Source organism: Pygocentrus nattereri, chromosome 2 (assembly GCF_015220715.1).
Source record: "Pygocentrus nattereri isolate fPygNat1 chromosome 2, fPygNat1.pri, whole genome shotgun sequence".
Lineage (NCBI taxonomy): Eukaryota > Metazoa > Chordata > Actinopteri > Characiformes > Serrasalmidae > Pygocentrus > Pygocentrus nattereri.
In genome coordinates, this window is record NC_051212.1 from 46,606,031 (window position 1) to 46,624,800 (window position 18,770).

Consider the following 18,770-nt stretch of genomic DNA (forward strand, 5'->3'; position numbering starts at 1 on the left):
TGATTTAATATCTCATAAGCATAACTTAGCATCTACTGATTATGACTTAGCATCTCATATGTATGGCTTAGTGTTTCATAATTATGACTTACTATCTCAGAATTGGCTTAGCATCTCTTTATGACTTAATATCTCATAAGCACGACATAACATCTCATGATTGTGACATAAGCACGACATAGCATCTCATGTATGACTTAGCATTTCATAATTTTGACTTACTATGACTTACCATCCCATATGATTTTGTATCTCATAAGCATGACTTAGCATCTCATAATTATGACTGGCTATCTCTTAATAATGAGATTCTGTCTCATTATTATAACTTAATATCGTATAAATATGATTAGCATCTAATAATTAGAACTTAAGTCTCATAATATCACTTAGCCTCATAATTACGACCTACTATCTCATAACTGACTCAGCATCTAATTATGATTAAGCATCTCACAATAATGACTAGGTAAGAAGCATTATTATGACACACCAAGTCATTATAATGAGATGCTAAGTCACAATTATGAGATATTAAATCATATTTAGGGGAAAAACCTTCACATTTTCATGTCTTACTAAACGGCTTTGCTAATGTTTCCAGCGGCGGCAGCTTCAAGCGCTAGCGATGCTACCACAGCGGTAACTGAAGGAGGCGGGACTCTGTCCGTCCGCCGCGCCGTTAGATGGCGCTGGAAGAGCCGCCGCGCGGTTCCCTATGAGCCCCGACTGCGCAGGGAGCCGGCGGATATTTTGTGAAAATGGCGCTGTGTAGTGTGTTGCGGGGTGAGTTTGCGGATTTCAGCGAAGCTCCAGACCAGCCTTCTGCGTTTGGCTGTGGCCTTAACCAAACCGATCTGGGCTTCGGCGCCACACTGGGCGACTCCTTCAACTTGGCCGTGAAGACGGTTGGCGATGAAGAGGGTCCTGAGAGGAAGATCGAGTTCCTTCATGGAACGACCACCTTAGCGTTTAAAGTGAGTTCTGGGGTTAGCGTGGAGCTGCGGTGGCCAGCTACAGTGTTTTTAAACCAACAGAAAACGGTCGGTTTTCGTTTTTAGGTCACAGTGTTTAGCAATAAGATGAGCCTTGGGTTGAAAATTTAGCCAAGTCACACCTGGCTAACGTGGCTAGGTTAGCTACCCTAGCTAGTGTAGGAGAGTAAATAAAAGGGAAACACCACTGATTTTCCTAAATTAACTGCATAGTTGAATGGTTGAGGATGTAAACAGAGTCGTTCAGAGTGGTTTGGTGTGAAATCGGTTGCTCTAAAGAACAAAACCTAGTATACTGTGTCACAGTGATGGTGATGGGAACCAGACGTCCACCTCTAAAAACTTCCTCGCTTATTACATGAAATGGTTATGAATCGTCATTCTGATGTCTGAGACGTTGTTTTTTCTTTGGTAGTTTTGTGATAATGATTTGAACATGTTTTATTAAGCGTATTTGTATACATTTTGTTCATGGTGGAGGAATACATGAAGGGTGTTCCACTGCAAAATAGGTCCTCAAGAAAACTGCTCTTATCAGATTTACCACTACTTCGCCATCAGTGTTGCATATAAACACTCAGGAAACACGTGTAGGTTCACTGGTGGAAACTAAAATGTTGCTGCTGTTGGAACAAAACCTCATATCTCCAAAATAGAAACTTTACAGGAGGTGGAAAAAACCTGCTTTACTTTTAATGTAAGTCAATGGAACCAGATTTTTTTTTCCAGGTCATTTTGGGTCGTTTCTTGTAGTCCGTTCATCATGAAATTTACGGGCAATATAAAGGGCAATAGGAATTTTCAAATTGTGTCAAAAACTGAAAAACATCAAAAATGGAGATAAGAGGTTTTCTTCCGACGGCAGCGATTTGTGATGTAGATGTTGTGACCACTGGCTCCAGTCACTCCACCACTGTACGGAAATCTGTGTTGGTAAGTTTATTTACAAGAAACTGTTTCACATCAAACCTTTTGTTTACATCCCAACAACTGAATTATGCAGAAGTTTTGGCAAAAAAAAAAAAGTGTGTGTGTGTGTGCCAGTCAATGTAACTGTCTATCTAACGTTGGCTGGCCAGGCCCATATTTTTAAAAGGTCTAGATTGTTGTTGTTTTACTGTCGTTGGCCCAGTGCCATTTTCGAGCAACTCAGCGTAAGAACATTGAACTCAGATCAGCTCTCATCAGGTCAAAAGTCTGTTCAGTGATGTCTAATAGGCATAAGCTGGTCCCAGGTCAGTATTTATAGTTTACATATCGACCAATGTGTTTATTTAGATACTGTAAAGCTCCTGATTTTGGCACATACCTGCATAGACTATAAAGGGGAATTCCAAAGATTTTTCATAATGTCTTCTTAACTTAATGGTTAAGATGTCAGTGAAGTCATTCAGTGTGGTTTGTTGTGAAACCAGCTCTGGTTTCCTTACAGTGGTGGTGAAGCAAACCAAGAGTTCAGAATGTCTGCATCACAAATATAGCTGTTTACTCTGCAAAAACACCAGTAAACCATGTGTCTTTTGAGTTCTTACATGTAATGTTGATAATGGAAAAAAATATTTTTTGGGGCGCAATACTTTTGCCTCGTAACACCCTGCATGTACCCATACACAATGTAAGGATATAACCAGCATAAATCTATAATAAAAACAATGTATCTGTGAGTATTTCATGTAGTAACTGCAGCGTAGCTTGTAGAAGTTTTAAGCTCTTCAGACATCTGGTTCCCATCACCGCCACTGAAAATTCTGACTCGACCAGCTTCTACTAGAATGGTGCATTTCACGTGACCCATTTGGTTAAACTTTCCTAATCAAGCTTCTATATGTAATTTAATTGCGGCAAATTCAGTGCATAATTTCAGTAGTGTATCATATTTCATGTATGCATGTGTGCATGTATGAAGAATGACGGACCACTTGACTTCAGTTGCATCTTAATCCAGGTGGGGACTGATGTGCAAAGAAATGATGTAAAAGAAGAACTTATGTTTGAAAAACATGTGCAGGAATCTTTAATTCATCCTAAATCTCTCTCAGTTCCAGCATGGTGTCATTGTAGCCGTGGACTCCAGAGCGACAGCTGGTTCCTACATTGCATCTCAGACGGTGAAGAAGGTCATCGAGATCAACCCGTATCTGCTGGGCACCATGGCAGGTGGGGCAGCAGATTGCAGTTTCTGGGAGCGTCTGCTGGCCAGGCAGTGCCGCATTTATGAGCTGCGCAACAAGGAGCGCATCTCGGTGGCAGCCGCCTCCAAACTACTGGCTAACATGGTGTACCAGTACAAAGGAATGGGTCTCAGCATGGGCACCATGATCTGCGGCTGGGACAAGAGGGGGCCAGGTAAATACAACTGGTTTTAGTCAGTGGTTCTCATGAAGGCGTTTTCAGTTCGCTGGTGACTAAAACAGGTTTGTTAGAGCAGAGAAAATATGGAAAATACAGTGCAGGAATAGAGTCACTGACTCGCATGTTGTACTGTAACAAATGTCATAACTGAAGTAGGTTTCAGTAACTGGTAGTCGTTAACGACGTTTACATGCACACCAGTGATTCAGTATTGATAGTCTGACTAAGCTGTGATCATGCACACTTTCATTGTCACCTGAAAAAGCTCTTGGTCTTCCTAAGCTTAGCCTGTATAAAACGTGCAGTCCATGTTTATATTGGCCAAACTGTTTGAGAGGTTTAGACATATAATCTAGGGGTGGTGTCTCAATACAACACATTTTTGATAGAGCACAAATAAGGATCTCCAGAATATGCAGTTGCACATAAGTTTGGGTGCAAATTACATGTATTGTTGATTTTATAATTGAAAGGAAATGTATCCTCTTCAGAAAACACACTTTAATGCACAATTACCTTTTCTTTGCTGAACTTTACAGATTAAGGGAAGCAATAAAATGGCTTGTGCAACATTTATGGTACATTTTGCATGTTATATTTAGTTTTTCCAGTATGTTAAAATCAAACAAATAGAAATTGTGCACTAAAGTTAAGTTTAGGGATGCAACCATAGTTCATTTGTATAGCTGATACAAATTTCTTTATGGCCAAATTTTTGTTAGCTGATTTTAATATTAATCCAAAGCTCGTTCGGTGTGCACTAGGCATTTCCAGTACTTTATGTTGGCCAGAGCTGCTATATGAATAACACTGATTGCTCTTTAATGGGTGCTTTAATTTGACAGTTTAATCGTTTACATAACATGGATCAAATAAATTGCTACGTTGACGGTAAGAGGCAACTGGCTTTTCAGAACAGTGAGTCATGCGTAATTAAGTTATGACATTTTGATGTTGTTTAACACCAGCATTCATGTACATTAGCACTCTTACTTCACTTTGTTTTCATCAAAAAATTGCAAAATGCGTCTGGCAAAGTACAAACAGTGATGGGTGATTTCAAGTTCTGAGCAAAAATCTGCTGATTCCAATCTTGGATGATGCCGCCTGTGCATCCCAATTTAGGTTTAGTTCCTGCGGAGGACGTGTTAACTTACTTTCACTTAAATACTGTGTGAACAGGCTTAGTTCTAGAAGGGGAGGTGAGGTTCTGTAGTTTTGCCACAGGGTGTCTGAGTTTGCACGGATAAGAAATCTTGCTATAAGAGATTCGCTACTTCATTTACATGCTCACACCTTGGAAAAAGGCAGAAAACATGTTAAAACATTTAATTTGGCTCTTATTTTGTTGCCCTAGTTAGATGTCTTGTCATAAGTGTAGGCAGTGTGTCATTAGCTTGGGAATTCGCAGGCAAAAGCCAACATCATGACACAAAGTCAACCGTTTTTCTGTAATTTTTTACGTTTTAATATTCTGCGTTGTACACTTGAGGTAGGACAAAACATACCAGCCTGATTTTAGTCACAGAAAACAGATGTAAACACTTATTTGTGCCTCTATATTAAGAAACTACTTTTTCACGTAAAACAAGTGTTTTTACTGACTTGTTGATTTGCATGGATTAACGTAACCTGGGGTTATTTCTACGACTCATTTTGCAGTAGAGAAAAGGTGCCAGAATCTTTATAAATGTGGAAGCATAAAAATTACTGGCGTCGTGCATTTGGATACGACTAAAATACCAGAGAAACACCAGTAAAATTGACATTAACCCACATCCTTATGTAAAACTAATCCTGTTCGAATAGGGCTTTAGACAGCATATAACAACCATATCATATATTTGCAAGCATTTGCACTTGGTGAGGGTTTGTGAGGGGTACCAATGCACATTTTCAGTTCTTTCTTTACTCAACTACTCAGATAAATCAAAGTTCTTAAACAGAACTTGCCTGCTGTGCCACCCTCTAACAAGATGAAGCTCTAAAATCACAACTCCTAGAATTTACAATTGATTAAAGACATTTGAGTATTGATCATTAACAGTGGCTTCCTTGAGAAATAAGAGACCCTCACAAGAGTTTGAAAGTCAAATTTGATTTTGTATACTAATATCCACACGTAGTTTGCTCTACTGACTTTAACACGGAGCTTTTGCGAAATGTCCCAGCCTTTTCAGCTTAATAACACCAAAAAAAGAGAAAATGCTGTTATATTCTATGGCAGGACACAGATTCTGCAGTTTCTGCTCTCACCGTGGAGAGATTAGCCTTTTCAGCGTCAGTGGGGAAAAGCCTTGCTTATCATGTGTTGGTTTTCATAAAGTAACCAATCAAAAAAGAGGTTGATCAAATTGAACCAGAGATCGAAAGCAGCCCCTATAGCACAAAGCTTTTGCTAACATTTGTGATTTCAAATGTACTCAAGGGGCTAAGTTGTTTGCGTATGTATGATCTTGTACACTTGCAACAAACCTTGAGAATAGACAACAAACTCTCCAGTAAGCGGTAATGTCAAAAGATTCCTAGTTGGTGCAAGAAACGTGCATAATGACATCACCAACTACTCGACTATAAAATTGGTTGCCGACTAGTCTGGTCGTTGATTTTAGTCGACTAAGTCGGGTTAATTGTTGCATCCCTAAAATACGGTGTGTCTGTTATGTGTTCGTGGTGTTCAAGACACTTGCTAATGTTTGCTAATGTTTACATGGGCTACTGGTTTTACAATGGGAAGAATTAAACCTGGTGGCAATAAGTCCTAGTTTGTTTAGTCTGTCCGTTTACTGTGATACAGGGTTAAACGTCCTGCCCATTAAAGACCAGCTAAGCTTCTTCACTGGAAAAGTTGTCATGGGCAGATTCTTCATGGTTCAGACGCATGGACTTTTCCCGGAAAACTCTCCGCTGTCTGAATTAGGCCGTAGTCAGAAACAGTCATTAGCTATTAAAATAGAAGGAGAAGAAAGGAGCACAGATATTTTAAATGGTGGGGAAAATAAGTGGATGCATCATGAAGGTCATGTTTCAGGTTATGTGCTGTCATGCATGTAAATAGCTTGGTTTGGTCCAGTTTAGCTTCTTGGACTAAATAATAACTTGGTCACCCTCTGGCACACACATAAACGTAGGTGGGTGTTGCAGTTGATGGATAGTTCTTGAAGCTGCTCCACTGAGGCTGTATGAAGCTTTCCTCCAGCCAAACTCTTCGTCTTTAGCTCGGTGCACAACTGCGAATATGTTATGGGGAAAACCGGAGTTCTTATACTTTCCAATTATGCTAAAAGTTCTGATATCGCTTGTTCTGACCTCCATTCGTTCATTCCTTTAGTATTATCATGTTAAGACTGACATTTGTCTTCTCACCTCGCTCTTCCCAATTTGGCAGAGCTCTCAGTTCAGGAGATTACGTGGATGCCAAGGTTATATTTATGCCTTTTATTATTTTACAGATTTGACCTTTAGCACTCAGCCTCCGTTTGAATGAAAGGTCACAGCATTGGCATTTATTCATATTAGCCTGGACCATTTAATACAAAAGTGCTTGATTTGTGATGGGACCAGAACTTTTCTATTATGGTGGGGTATGATTGCAGCAGTTGGCATGGTGACTGGCTATGTAATCATATTCTGTGCTGATTTGACCCATGCTGTCTGATGAAACGGCTCTGTATAAATAGCTTTGTAGCTCACTGCGAGTTTGTCTGAGTGTAGCTGGGGCTCATTCAGTGTGCCCCAAAACGAGCGTGCTGAGAAAAGGAATCCCTAAGACCGTTTTAAAATTGTTTGCCGCTTGTAATGGGCTTTGAATCGGCACAGATACGGAACCGCTGATTGTTTGACTAGTAATCTCGTCCTGATCTCGCTTCGCTGGAAAATGAGCACGGAAACCTTAAGAGCAGAAATGCTGAGAGCGTCGAACAGGAATTTGAATGCTAAAGATAACTCTTGCGTTTTAAGGAATGGTTCAGGTCAGAAATCAAATTTGCACAATTTTCCAGTCGGTGTCTTTAGTCCTCAGCCTATTCCTGAACTGTCCCAGAAGTGTCCTGACACATTGGCACCCATCCAATGATTGTCCAAAAATATTAAACTGCTTTGTTTGCTTCACTTTTTTTCCTCTAGATTTTTTGTGCTATCATATTATTAGGTTTGAAAATGACTGTCAAGAGGCTAAACACTGAACACATGCACATATAGCCACACAATGCATACAGACATGTCTATAGCCCATAAATAGATGAACATTGTAATAGGCACCAGAAATAGCTACTAAACAGTAACAATAAACAATGAGCATTTTCATTCATTATTTTATCATTTCTGAATGCCTTTCGAACAAAAGTAGAGCAAGATCAGCATCACTGAGCCCTGAACAATGACATAATATAGCTCCAATACGGTTAAATGCTTAGGTGCTATAAGACTTCGTTGGCACTCTACACAACATGCACTGGACCGTATTTTGTGAATAGTACTACCAAACCAAGTGTTGTCATTTTGTCTTATAGACGTTGTGATCCGTATCACCACCACTGTAAAGAAATCCCAGTCAGTAAATTTCTCTACAGTGAGTCATTTTGCACTAGACCACTCTGAGCGACTTCATTTACATCTTACATCTGGAAGTCCCCTTTATTCCAAAGTGTCTCTATAATGCATAACCAGCATAATAAAATTTTTTTCCTTGCTTTCCTGCATTGTTTAGCACCTTAAAACAGCGCAACACTGTTTAGTGTTGACAGACTGGGGTTCAGGCCACCAGGATAACATTTTAGGCTGAAATAATAAAAAAAAAAATGCTGTTTATGCAGATAAACCAAAAAAAGAAGAAGAAAAATCCCATTTAAAACCAAGAAAAAACATGAATGAGTGAAACATGTCACTTCTTAATCCTTTTATATATTTGAATATTAGAACAGATGATAGCAAATGAAAAAATGAAAATAATTGCCATTGTAATACTTTTGACCACTTTTATAGATAGGTCTATCAAACAGTGTCAGAAACCAAGTCTGTCAGAGATTTTTGAATAACTGAAAGTGAATCGAGTTTTTTTTTTCTTTTCTTCCTTTTCTCAGTTTTCAGTTGGGTAGAGCAGCTGCCCTTGACATTACGTACATATTTCATAATGAATGACTCCATATAAATGCTCCAGAATTGCTTGGAATAAAGTCTCTTTACATTAACTTACATTAAAAGTTAAGTGGGTTTTTGCCTTCTCTTGTAAAGTTGCCATTCATGAAGTGCCTGTTTCTTTTTAGACTGCAGCAATATGCAGTTTCAAAGATGTGAATAGGTGGCTGTGACTTGGCTGATCAAATAGCTTTGACATAACAAAATTTGTATAAATTTCGATTATTGCCCAAAAAAAAAGCATCAAACGGAGAGTGCCTTTTCTACCCCTCACCACCAGATGGCGATACTGCTCCCTCTGCAAGTGCACCACTCCCAATGTCTCTGACTCTACTGAGGGGCAGTAACAGGCACTAGATCTCAGCTGATGTGTTTAAAGAGGGCCCTGCACACTGACACTGTAATGGGAAATCAATGTGGCTGCGACTGTGGGCCAGGAACCAGCGGCGTTATGATGGACGCCAGTTCTCTACCAGGATATCCAGGACACGTGCATAATGCGTTTGGCCGGATCGATGAGGTTTACACAACGCCTTCCGCGAGTTGCCATAGGCCCTTAAAAACAGCCCCCTGCCTGTCGGCCACATGCAGTGACACACGGTTAAATGGCCAATCAATTTTCAAATAATGATTGCGCAGAAAAGTTCGATAACAGTGGCCGTCCACTGAAACGCAGTGTGATTGAATGAAGATGTAAAGTGTCGTGTAAATGAAATCAATCTCGATTAGAAGAAGGCTCATTAACAACTGCAATGATGTCAAGTACACTTCTTCCTGTGATTAACTGTCCATTTGCGATGTGAAATAAATCTAATAAGGTGCAGTTAAGAGGCCTGAATGAAGATGGAGGCAATACGTTGTCATGCTGTGGCTCGGATGTTAAGGATTCTTCAGCTGGATAGACTGAGTGCGCTCTCGTTGTGCTGACCCTGTCCTCTTACTGATGCCACCACATGAAAGTTATGCGTTGCGTTTGTAACAAGATGGCAAGTGGTAATATTGTTTGAAGGGCCTTTGGTGAAGCCCATGGTTTCATCAGCTGAGAGGACCCTTGTTTTCAGACTGGGAGTCACGTGATGCAGACCAGCCCAGCCCAGACTCTTAACTGTGTAGAAACTAATGCTAGATAAGTAACTTATGGCCAGCATTTCTCATTGCCCACCTACTCGGATCTGTCCTCATCCTCCATGACTAGCCTTTTTCATTCTTGTGTTCTCAGTGCCACCACTTTTTTTTTTTTGTTGCAGTTTTCGCAGCTGCTGTCCAGCACAGCCTGTTGTCAGCCAGAACTAGATTTAGAGTCACTATAAATTTGGTAGGCCCTCTTCAGGCTGATGTTAACTTTTTATTCAAATTTCCATTCCGCCTTAAATAATGCAGCAGTTACATGAATGGCGCCTGTACGGGCTTCTGAATGTAACAGCTACATCATTTAAGATTGGATGGGGAATGAGAATAAAAAGCTGACTTCAGTTTCATCTAATCTCTGTCCACTGTACGAGACTCAATTACAGTCACTAAACTGTGGCTGAACAGTAAGGGCCGCTGGTTTAACACCTAAATTACTGGTAATTGCGCTTGGATGTAAAACATCGCTGCTGTCTCTGAAATAATAACTTTGCAGGAGAAGGAAAAAATATGTTTCATATTTACTGTAAGTCAGTGGAAACGGAATTTTTTGGTAATTTTGGGCCATTTCTTTTGGTCCATTCATCATGTAGTTTTGGCACAATGTGAAGGGCAACAAGCATTTTTAACGGTCAAAAACTGAGAAACGGCTAAAATATATATATATGCGATTTTGTTCTGACAGCAGCGATAGTCTATTTAAACATTCTTTTGCTTATATATGTGAGTTTATACATTAGCTCGCAATTACCAGCCCAAAGCCCTACTGGCACACGGAATTTTCTCAGTTGCCTTCTCGGACTGTTGTTACTGAAGTGAGCTAGGACTAGGACTGATAGGAAGATTTCGAGACCATACTGATAGGGGCTAAAATTCAGGCTATTCAGCCTATATAATTTAATACAGTCAAAATTTTTGTGTAGTATCTTATTGACACTGACTGAGATGCACTTATTTCTCAATTGTCACATTTTTTTAAAATGAGATTTGGGTCTAAAACTAGTATTTAATGTTATTTTATCTTTTGCTTTCTTCAGCCTAATCGGTTTGACACAATTTACAATTTTGTTAGTGTTTGTCCAACAGTGTTCTCTCACTACAATACCCAGCATGCATTACGTAAATGCATCATACAAACATAGAGAAGAAGACTTTAATGTAGAGGTGAATAAATATGTATTATATTTCCCAGCAGTAACTTTAGCTGCCTAGTTGTAGTTTTTCAAGTTCCTCCCTCCTTCAAACTACATCATCAGAAGATATCTTTAAATGTATGTGATCTTAATCTCGCTCTACACACTGGTTTGACACCACTGTACAAGGCTAGTAGGCACGTTTACTACAGAAGTAATGGTTGTGACCTTTATTTATTTGGCCTGACAAACCGCTTTAAACTTGAAAAGCAGAAATTCACATGGTCTTAAATAACATGAACCTTGTAGCTCAGGGACTGAGCTTACTGATGATTGCAAAGGACCTTAATATTGGCCAGTATTATTGACCATCCAGCAACCAACCAGTACAAAGTTGTGTGCAGAAGTAGAGATGAACATGGTCAAATTGCATGTCTTTGATGTTCTAAGTGGAAGTAAGTTAACACTTCGTCTACAGAGAGCACGATTCTGTTTGTTTACTGAGTTTAATATATTGAGGGGGAATGAATAAAACATAAAATGTGGCCTGTGCCAAAGTTATGGCATATTTTATACTGTGTTTTTTTCCCCCCACCAATGTGTTTAAACTCAAATAAACAGAAACTGTGTTGTAACATCTAAAGGTTTCCCTCTAAAGGTTTTGTCACGTTATTTTCAGAACAAAACATGTAATTTGACCAGGGATGTTCAACCTTTTAAATATAAGTAATTGTGTTTTGATCATGATTGCAGTTTTCAGCAATTTTCCCTCAATAAAAGGGGAACATCGTTGATTTTTTTTATATAAAAAATGTTTATGGCAAAATGGTCTTTGGACCATTTTAGACCAAAACCTAGCTTTCTTTTAGAGGCAGTAAACCTGTGAGCATAATCTAATAGTTTTTGAATATATGAATGAATCCTTTGTTTGGTAATGATGGCTTATTTATTTACTTATTTATTTACTTTTTTGTTTATAAAGTGTTTACTTAGCATATAAAATGCGCTGGATTAATATGATTAAGAGCCAGTCTTGGTTTCAAAAAAAGATTTATACGTTTGGAAAAAGTTTGTTGATTTAAAAGGATGAAGTGGAATACAGCTGTTTTGTTACTGGCTGGAAAAGATGCGATAAGCTTGTTTGCTCTCTTTAGCAAAATATTCCTGATTATCATTATGCTATTCTGAATACACACTCATTAAAGATTATCAGCCCTGATACATTCACTGTAAGTGTGTACTCTTTCAATAATATGGTTATTGATAATACAGAAGTCATTCCGTTGTATTTCACCTCTTTCAGATCACACAGATCCATATTGACTCTAATAGGAAAGAAATTTCAGCATCACCACTGTGTATCGACAGATACTTGAGAATCAGTTATTTGGAATTGGTAGTGGCAGGGGGGGAGAAAAGATGGTATCGACGCATACCTTTTGTGGCTGATTGCAGTTCCCCCGCTATATTTTTCCCCCTTTCCTGCTGAGTCACCATACGTATGTAGATAAAACTCGGAAAGATGTCAGAAACCACAAATGTCAGCAGAGTTGTTATCATTTGAACAGTCCTACGCGGCATCTTTCGAGCCCTTTTTCCCTGCATTCTAATTCTATAGATGCGCTCCACGATTGTGCATAGCTGCATAAAAGTTTCGGTGTTTGGCAGAAGTCTATACGAGGAATTGCTTTGCTTTCAAAGCTGCTGCCCTGCTGCTAACCAGCCGTGGCTGCGCGGCAGTCAGCCGCTCACCTGTGTATACTCCCTCCGCACCGACTTGCCATTCATATCCATACACACGCTCAGGAAGTCAGAAAGAACTCGACCCCTAACTGCCTGTCACCTGGCTGATGGAGTGGAAGAAGTCGTGGCCTGCGGAACGTTCCTGCCGCTTTTGCTTTTACGAGGCCTCGCAAATTCAAGTGCTTTTTTTTCTGGCATCACCTTGCTTCCCTTGTCTGTATGCATAGCTATTATGCAGCTTCCGAGCTCAGTGTTGGATGTTGTAGACTTACTGGTTGCGTCACAATGCCCCCACCTCCTCCCCACAGCCATTATGTAGGATCGATGATGGCAAGCCATCTCTGTTGAGACGTGAGCCGACACCCAGGTGTGTAGGAGATGGCACGGACTCGTTTACTCCTTTTATCCGAGCCTCGTGTGCTGAAGTGCCCTCACATGGCTCTCCTGATGAGAGCGCTTGTGTCTCCTTCGTGGTCCTATTGCGTTTTAAGCTTCTTTTTTTTTAAAGTCTTCACATTCTGTGCGGCAAAATGGCAAATTACCCCGTGTAGTCAGGGGGCCGTGGCGATTATCGGGCTGAGCTAACGATGCGTGCTGAAGGTGCAATTTGCCAGTTGAAAGCCATTGTGAGCTTCTGGAGCAGTTAAAGACTCCACTAATAGACCATCCTTAAATAGTCGGTGAGCGCCAGCTTCGGGACACTTGACGTTTGCTTAAAGTTTTTCCAAGCGCCACCTTCCCCACCACCTCTTTATCTGGACGTGATCTAAACCTCAATATAGCCCGAAAATATGCTGCCCCGGTTTGACCACAGCAAGTTTTTTCATTCAGAGCCTGACCTTGGCAGCACTGACTGCCTTCATTGGATTATTGAAAAGTAAAACAAACAGTGTAATTATCAGCTGGCCAGAACAAATTCCAAATCTCACTTGGCCTGTTACAATTATTGCATAATCACCTAATCGCAATTACTTGAGATGATCACAATTAATGTTTTCCAGTTTTCCAGTAGTATTAAGCTGCAGCAAACAGAATGTGATTTTGAGTTTGCAGGACTGAGCTACATAAATGCAAATGAAAGAGAGCAGTAAATGCATTCGTTGAAACACATCATGGAGCTTATGAATACGAAAGTAGTTCAAACTTGGTGCTGTAACATGTTTAGAGGGCAGTGCGAACAGAGTGAGAACTATTTTGCTTATATATTCTCAAAAGGTAGAAGCTTTGCTTGACCACACCTTGCTTGACCATACAGTACTAATAGTCTAACCCACATAATGAACATAGCCAGAAGGACTATAGCCAGTGAGCCAATTTGGCCACTTCTGGCTTGTGCTGTGATCGATGCAGAGTAAACAAGAAAAGGCAAATAAATAATTTATGATGGTCGTCTACTAAAATTTAGTGATCTTGACATCCTTAAATCTCTCTTTAACAAGTGTTCATTTTCCCATGCAATCAAACAAATACTGCCTCACTTATCCTCCAGATGATATTGGACCAGCATAACTAGAACCATTCAATTTTAAACATTGTTCCCCTGTCTAACACAACATACCCTCCAAGAGTAGTCAGTGTTTTTCATAAATCTGCTTCTCATTTGTGATGCATTCATGGGCTTCTAACAGTACTTATTAGTTATTCTTCCTTAATCTAAATATCTCTGTCCATTTCTTTTCTTTCTTGTGTTATTGTTTTGCTTTGCAGTGGTTACTTACAGAGGAGGTTCCCCTTCTGAGATTTGGTTTCTCTCATGAATTCTTCCTCTTGGAGTTTTTCTCGCCTCTGGCTTGCTCACTTGGGGCTCGGACCCAGATTTCTCTAAAGCTGTATGTTGTAAAAATCACTTTATAAATCTTGAATTCAATTGAAACAACATCCCAAAGGTTTTTAGTCTTAATAAAACTCTGCATAGGATAATGTGCTGTTTTTATGCTGGGCTTGTGGACCTCGCTCCTAACATCACGAGGGACTCCAGCGTGCTTTATTTGAAACTGTTAAAGTAATGAAATTAGGGGAGAGAATAAATCAAGAAGAAACAGGCCTAAATGTTGGGAGATTATGGCCCCCTTCACACCTGGCATTAAACTTCATCTTGAGAGATCTGATCATGAGTGAGCAAGGCTAAGTACAGACGTGAACAAGATCCAGTGTTTGTAAGCAGAGAACGCATACGACCTCACAACGCTCGTATTGCAACCGTTAATGCATCTTGTCTTGAAAGACTGTCTAATCAAGGTGTGTGATCGTAATGTTTTCTGAGTCATGAACAAAAATAAACTGTTGTGATGTTGTGTGTTGGAGAACTGTTGCAACAAAGTAGGAAACGTAGGAAGCATACAGTTGTCTAAAGTCTTTGTATATTGTACCATTACCCTTCACTGGCACAAAGGGGTCAAAACAGTCCCAGCTCATTATCCCTCCTCCACCAAACTTTACTGTTGACACTATGCATTCCTATAGGTAGCAATTTTCTTGCATCCACCAAATCAAGATTAATTTATCAGGCTGCCTGCTAGTGAAGCGAAATTCATTCCAGCGAATACATTTCCACTGTTCCAGTCCAGTGGTGGGGTGCTTTACACCATTATAGCCGACGCTTGGCACTGGACATAGTGATGTTAGGCTTATGTGTAGTTGCTCGGCCATAGAAACCCATTTCATGCTGCACCTGACACAGTTCGTGTGCTGATGTTTCTTCCTTAGGCAGTTTGAAACTCTGTACAGAGTGCTTTTTTGCTTGGTACCCCCGCTTTGTGATTTTTGCATGGTTTACCACAGGGGTGGGGAACTGAGGGCTGGAGTCCAACACAGTTTGGAGATTTTCCTGGTCTAGAACACCAGCTAAATCTGGTAATTAGTTGATGAGTTGAATCGGGTATGCTTGAGCAGGTAAATCGCAAAACTGTGCTTGAATCCTTCCCTCCAGGACTGAAGCTACCCAGCCCTGTACAGCATACACTTTACATTTCTTTACTTGCAAAACATGCATTGCGGAAATGTCAGTTATGATCTACACGTCTTTTTGTGCAGTGTTGGCTTTTGTTCATAGAATGTAACTGGAATTGTACTAGGTCTCACACAATGCTTTCTGATTGAATTACTACTGTATTGTACTTCCGTTTAAATAATAGAGTAGTGCATATGTGAAAGGGGCTGTAGAAATGAGTGTAAACAGCCACATCTATTTAGGACCACCCGTACGCAGTAGGAACAGTGCTTAAGAGAAACCTGACTGGGCGATTTAAACCCAGTCTGACAAATATTTGACAAGTCTGAACCCGATCAAACCCTTACATGAACAGTCGGGTTCCATCAGGTTTGGTCAAGTATTTCAAGCTCTCGGAACTGCCTTTTTTTTCGGCCGGCGGTTCCGCTCTCTCGCGTGTCAGTCAGACCGCGTGACGGACTCACGCACTCATTAAGGCCCCATCTGCAGCCTGGCTCTGGCAGCGCACAGATGGGTACTAGTCACCATTACCGATCTGTACTTGCTGTATGTGCGTGTGTGTGTCACCCTGGAGAACATGCAGTTCCACACATGCCATTAGCGGTTCCATAAGCTTGACTGCTGACCAGCAATAGGGCGTTTGCGTGTGTCAGTTATGAGGCTTTCACTGAGGCTAACTCTCGCCAATTTGCTAACTCTGATCTGAGTCTTCCATCATGTAGGGGCAGGAGGTCATGTCTCCAGGTATGGATCAATAATTAATTTGGGTGTGTTTTTTTTGGAAGGATCAATAACACCCCTAGTGCTGCCTTGGGACAGAGGCTGCGTCTGGCTGTGCCTCGTCAGCAGCTTGTACAAGCCCTGTTTAATCTGGCTACCATGCAGAAGCTTGCGTTCTCTCTCTTTTTCTTTCTTTCTTTTCTGCTGGAGGGCTGTGGTCTTAGCTGCTGGAGCCCTTCTTTTTAGCTACTGACACCGGGAGCACATTCCATATACAGCGCAGAACTTGCTCAAAATTCATGGGCCTTCAGAAAGGGATTTGACCTTGTAGTCGAGTTTTTAACATTGGCTGTTTCATGTTGTTCCTACTTTTAGATTGGTCTTTTATTTTTTTTCATGTTCACTGCCCGCCCCCCTCCTTCTATAGGTCTTGGCTTTCTTTTAAGTAGCTGCCTTTGACAGGGTAGAGTGGTGCTGAAAGCACCCAGTGGGAAACGTGCCGTTTTATCCCTCGCTTTCTCGCTAAAGCCTCCCTCTCTGTTTCTTTCTCCTTCACAGGGCTCTACTACGTCGACTCCGAAGGTAACCGTGTGTGTGGTGACATGTTCGCCGTGGGCTCCGGCTCCATGTACGCCTACGGTGTCCTCGACAGCGGCCTCCGCCATGATCTGACCGTCGAGGAGGCCTGTGACCTCGGCCGCCGTGCCATCTACCAGGCCACGTTCCGCGATGCCTACAGCGGTGGCCAAGTCAACCTGTACCGCGTCCACAGCGAGGGCTGGGAAAACGTCTCCCAGGAGGATGTGCTGCAGCTCCACCATCAATACCAGAGCCAGAAGGCATAGAGGAGATGGAGGCTGGGATGGGTGGGAGGTGAGGGATGGGTCTAGGGCAATGGTTTCCAATCCTGGCAATGGCGTAACCCTGATGTCATTATTAAAACTTTTTTTTTTATTACCACTATTTAAAAATACAAGCAGCCCTGTGAATATAGACCAATGGCAATGGTACATAATCACTTAGGATATAATCCCCATTCATGTACAATGTATGATGTGGCTGGTAGAGTAGTGGTAGAAGAAGTGAACCAGAAACTAGAAGATTGTGGGTTCAAATCCCAGGACTGGCTGAGTATACTTGGTTGTGCCCCTGTGCAAGATGCTTAAACCCCAAACTTCTTTGCTTCTTCTATAAAGCTGCTGTTTTGGAGATACGTTTTGATATTTTAGAACATCATTTATTCACAAAGCAATGTTTCTCCCTTTAACATGATAACTTAAACCTAAATTCAAGCCTATCAGATAGGTAGAGAGCTGAGGGGCATTCTATTGGGCAGTTCTCAACTATTTGTTATGTGGCTTACTTAGAAGTCCTTTGTGAATCAGAGGATATGTGGTATAAAACCAGGTCTCTCAGTTTTGGATAACTTAAGCCAGAGTTGAGCTTGTCCAGTAGAGAAACTAGAGAGGCCCAGCTTTGGGAAATAAGTGTGATTCTGCTACTCAAGCCCTTCCTGAGCTAAAATGTCTGTTAAGCAAAAAAAACTGCACGGCAGGGTTACGCCAGAATCGGGATGGGTAAACATGGGCGTAGAGAGTTGGGAACGTTAGATAGGGGTATAATAAAAGGCTAAAATAAGCCGGCAAGACGTGGGCAATGAATGCGAATGGCAGTTGATGGAAATTTAGCAGAGACCCTAATGGATCTGAGACTCTTGCAAGTTAGAAAACACAACACAATGTGCTTGAGGCACTTTCTGTTCCTAAATGAAGTTACACTAACATTTATCACCCTTTCCGTTATTTCTTTCATGTGATTTGTTTAGTTATTACCTCAGTAACAGTAGTATTACTGTAGTAGTATCAGGCGTCGGGCTGCAGTTCCTCATGGTATGCGATAGATGTGGGGGTGCTGTATCCTACTGGATAGCAGGCCAAGCCAAACTTTGCTTGGCCAGCTCCCTGGGAGTGCGAGTGGGCTTCTGTTCTTCTTATCACACTTGTAACCACAGCTACCAAACCCACTCTCAATAAACCTTGGACTTGGTTTTTTTTTTGCTATTTATGTCTTCTGTGTGTTCTTTTGATGAACCGCCTCCCTCTTCAGTATGTATGTTTGTGCACACACACATGATACGGCAGTGTCTTCCAGCTACACGATTCCCTTATGCATAAAGGGGGTGTTTTATCCATTTGTTTCATTCCAGTCTTCGCTCCTCTTTCCTTTGCCATTCGTCTTTGCAAGCTGTGAGACACGCTGCAAGCTAATTTACAGTTTCTCCTGAGACTCTGCACGGAGTTATACTACCTCCCCGCGTATCTGTATATGCTTACAGATGAGAGACCTTGTGGGTGATTCCATGACTGGGGTGAAATTTTGTCTGTCACTCTTCAGAATTAAACTTTTTTTTTTTTTTAGTAAGCATGTTCAGGATTTAGTCAGCATCCATGCTAACTGGATGAGCATACTAAATAGAAATTTCACTGATTTCTCAAATTCTACATGACTAAATGTTTGAGGTGTCAACAAAGTCATTTGGCGTGGTTTAATGTGAAACGCTCTGTTCTAGAGAAACTTGGCAAGTCAGAACTGTTCACAGTGGTGGTGATGGGA

General features: G+C 41.0%; 1 protein-coding gene across 1 annotated transcript; it reads left to right on the plus strand.

The window, feature by feature from the left end:
• The first annotated feature begins 712 nt into the window (after positions 1-712).
• Positions 713-18,217, plus strand: psmb5 (proteasome 20S subunit beta 5). The gene is made up of 3 exons (XM_017717055.2): positions 713-977; positions 3,035-3,341; positions 16,716-18,217. Exons 1-3 carry the CDS (start codon positions 762-764, stop codon positions 17,000-17,002), a joined length of 810 nt encoding a protein of 269 aa, XP_017572544.1. The 5' UTR covers positions 713-761; the 3' UTR covers positions 17,003-18,217.
• The last annotated feature ends 553 nt before the right edge of the window (positions 18,218-18,770 follow it).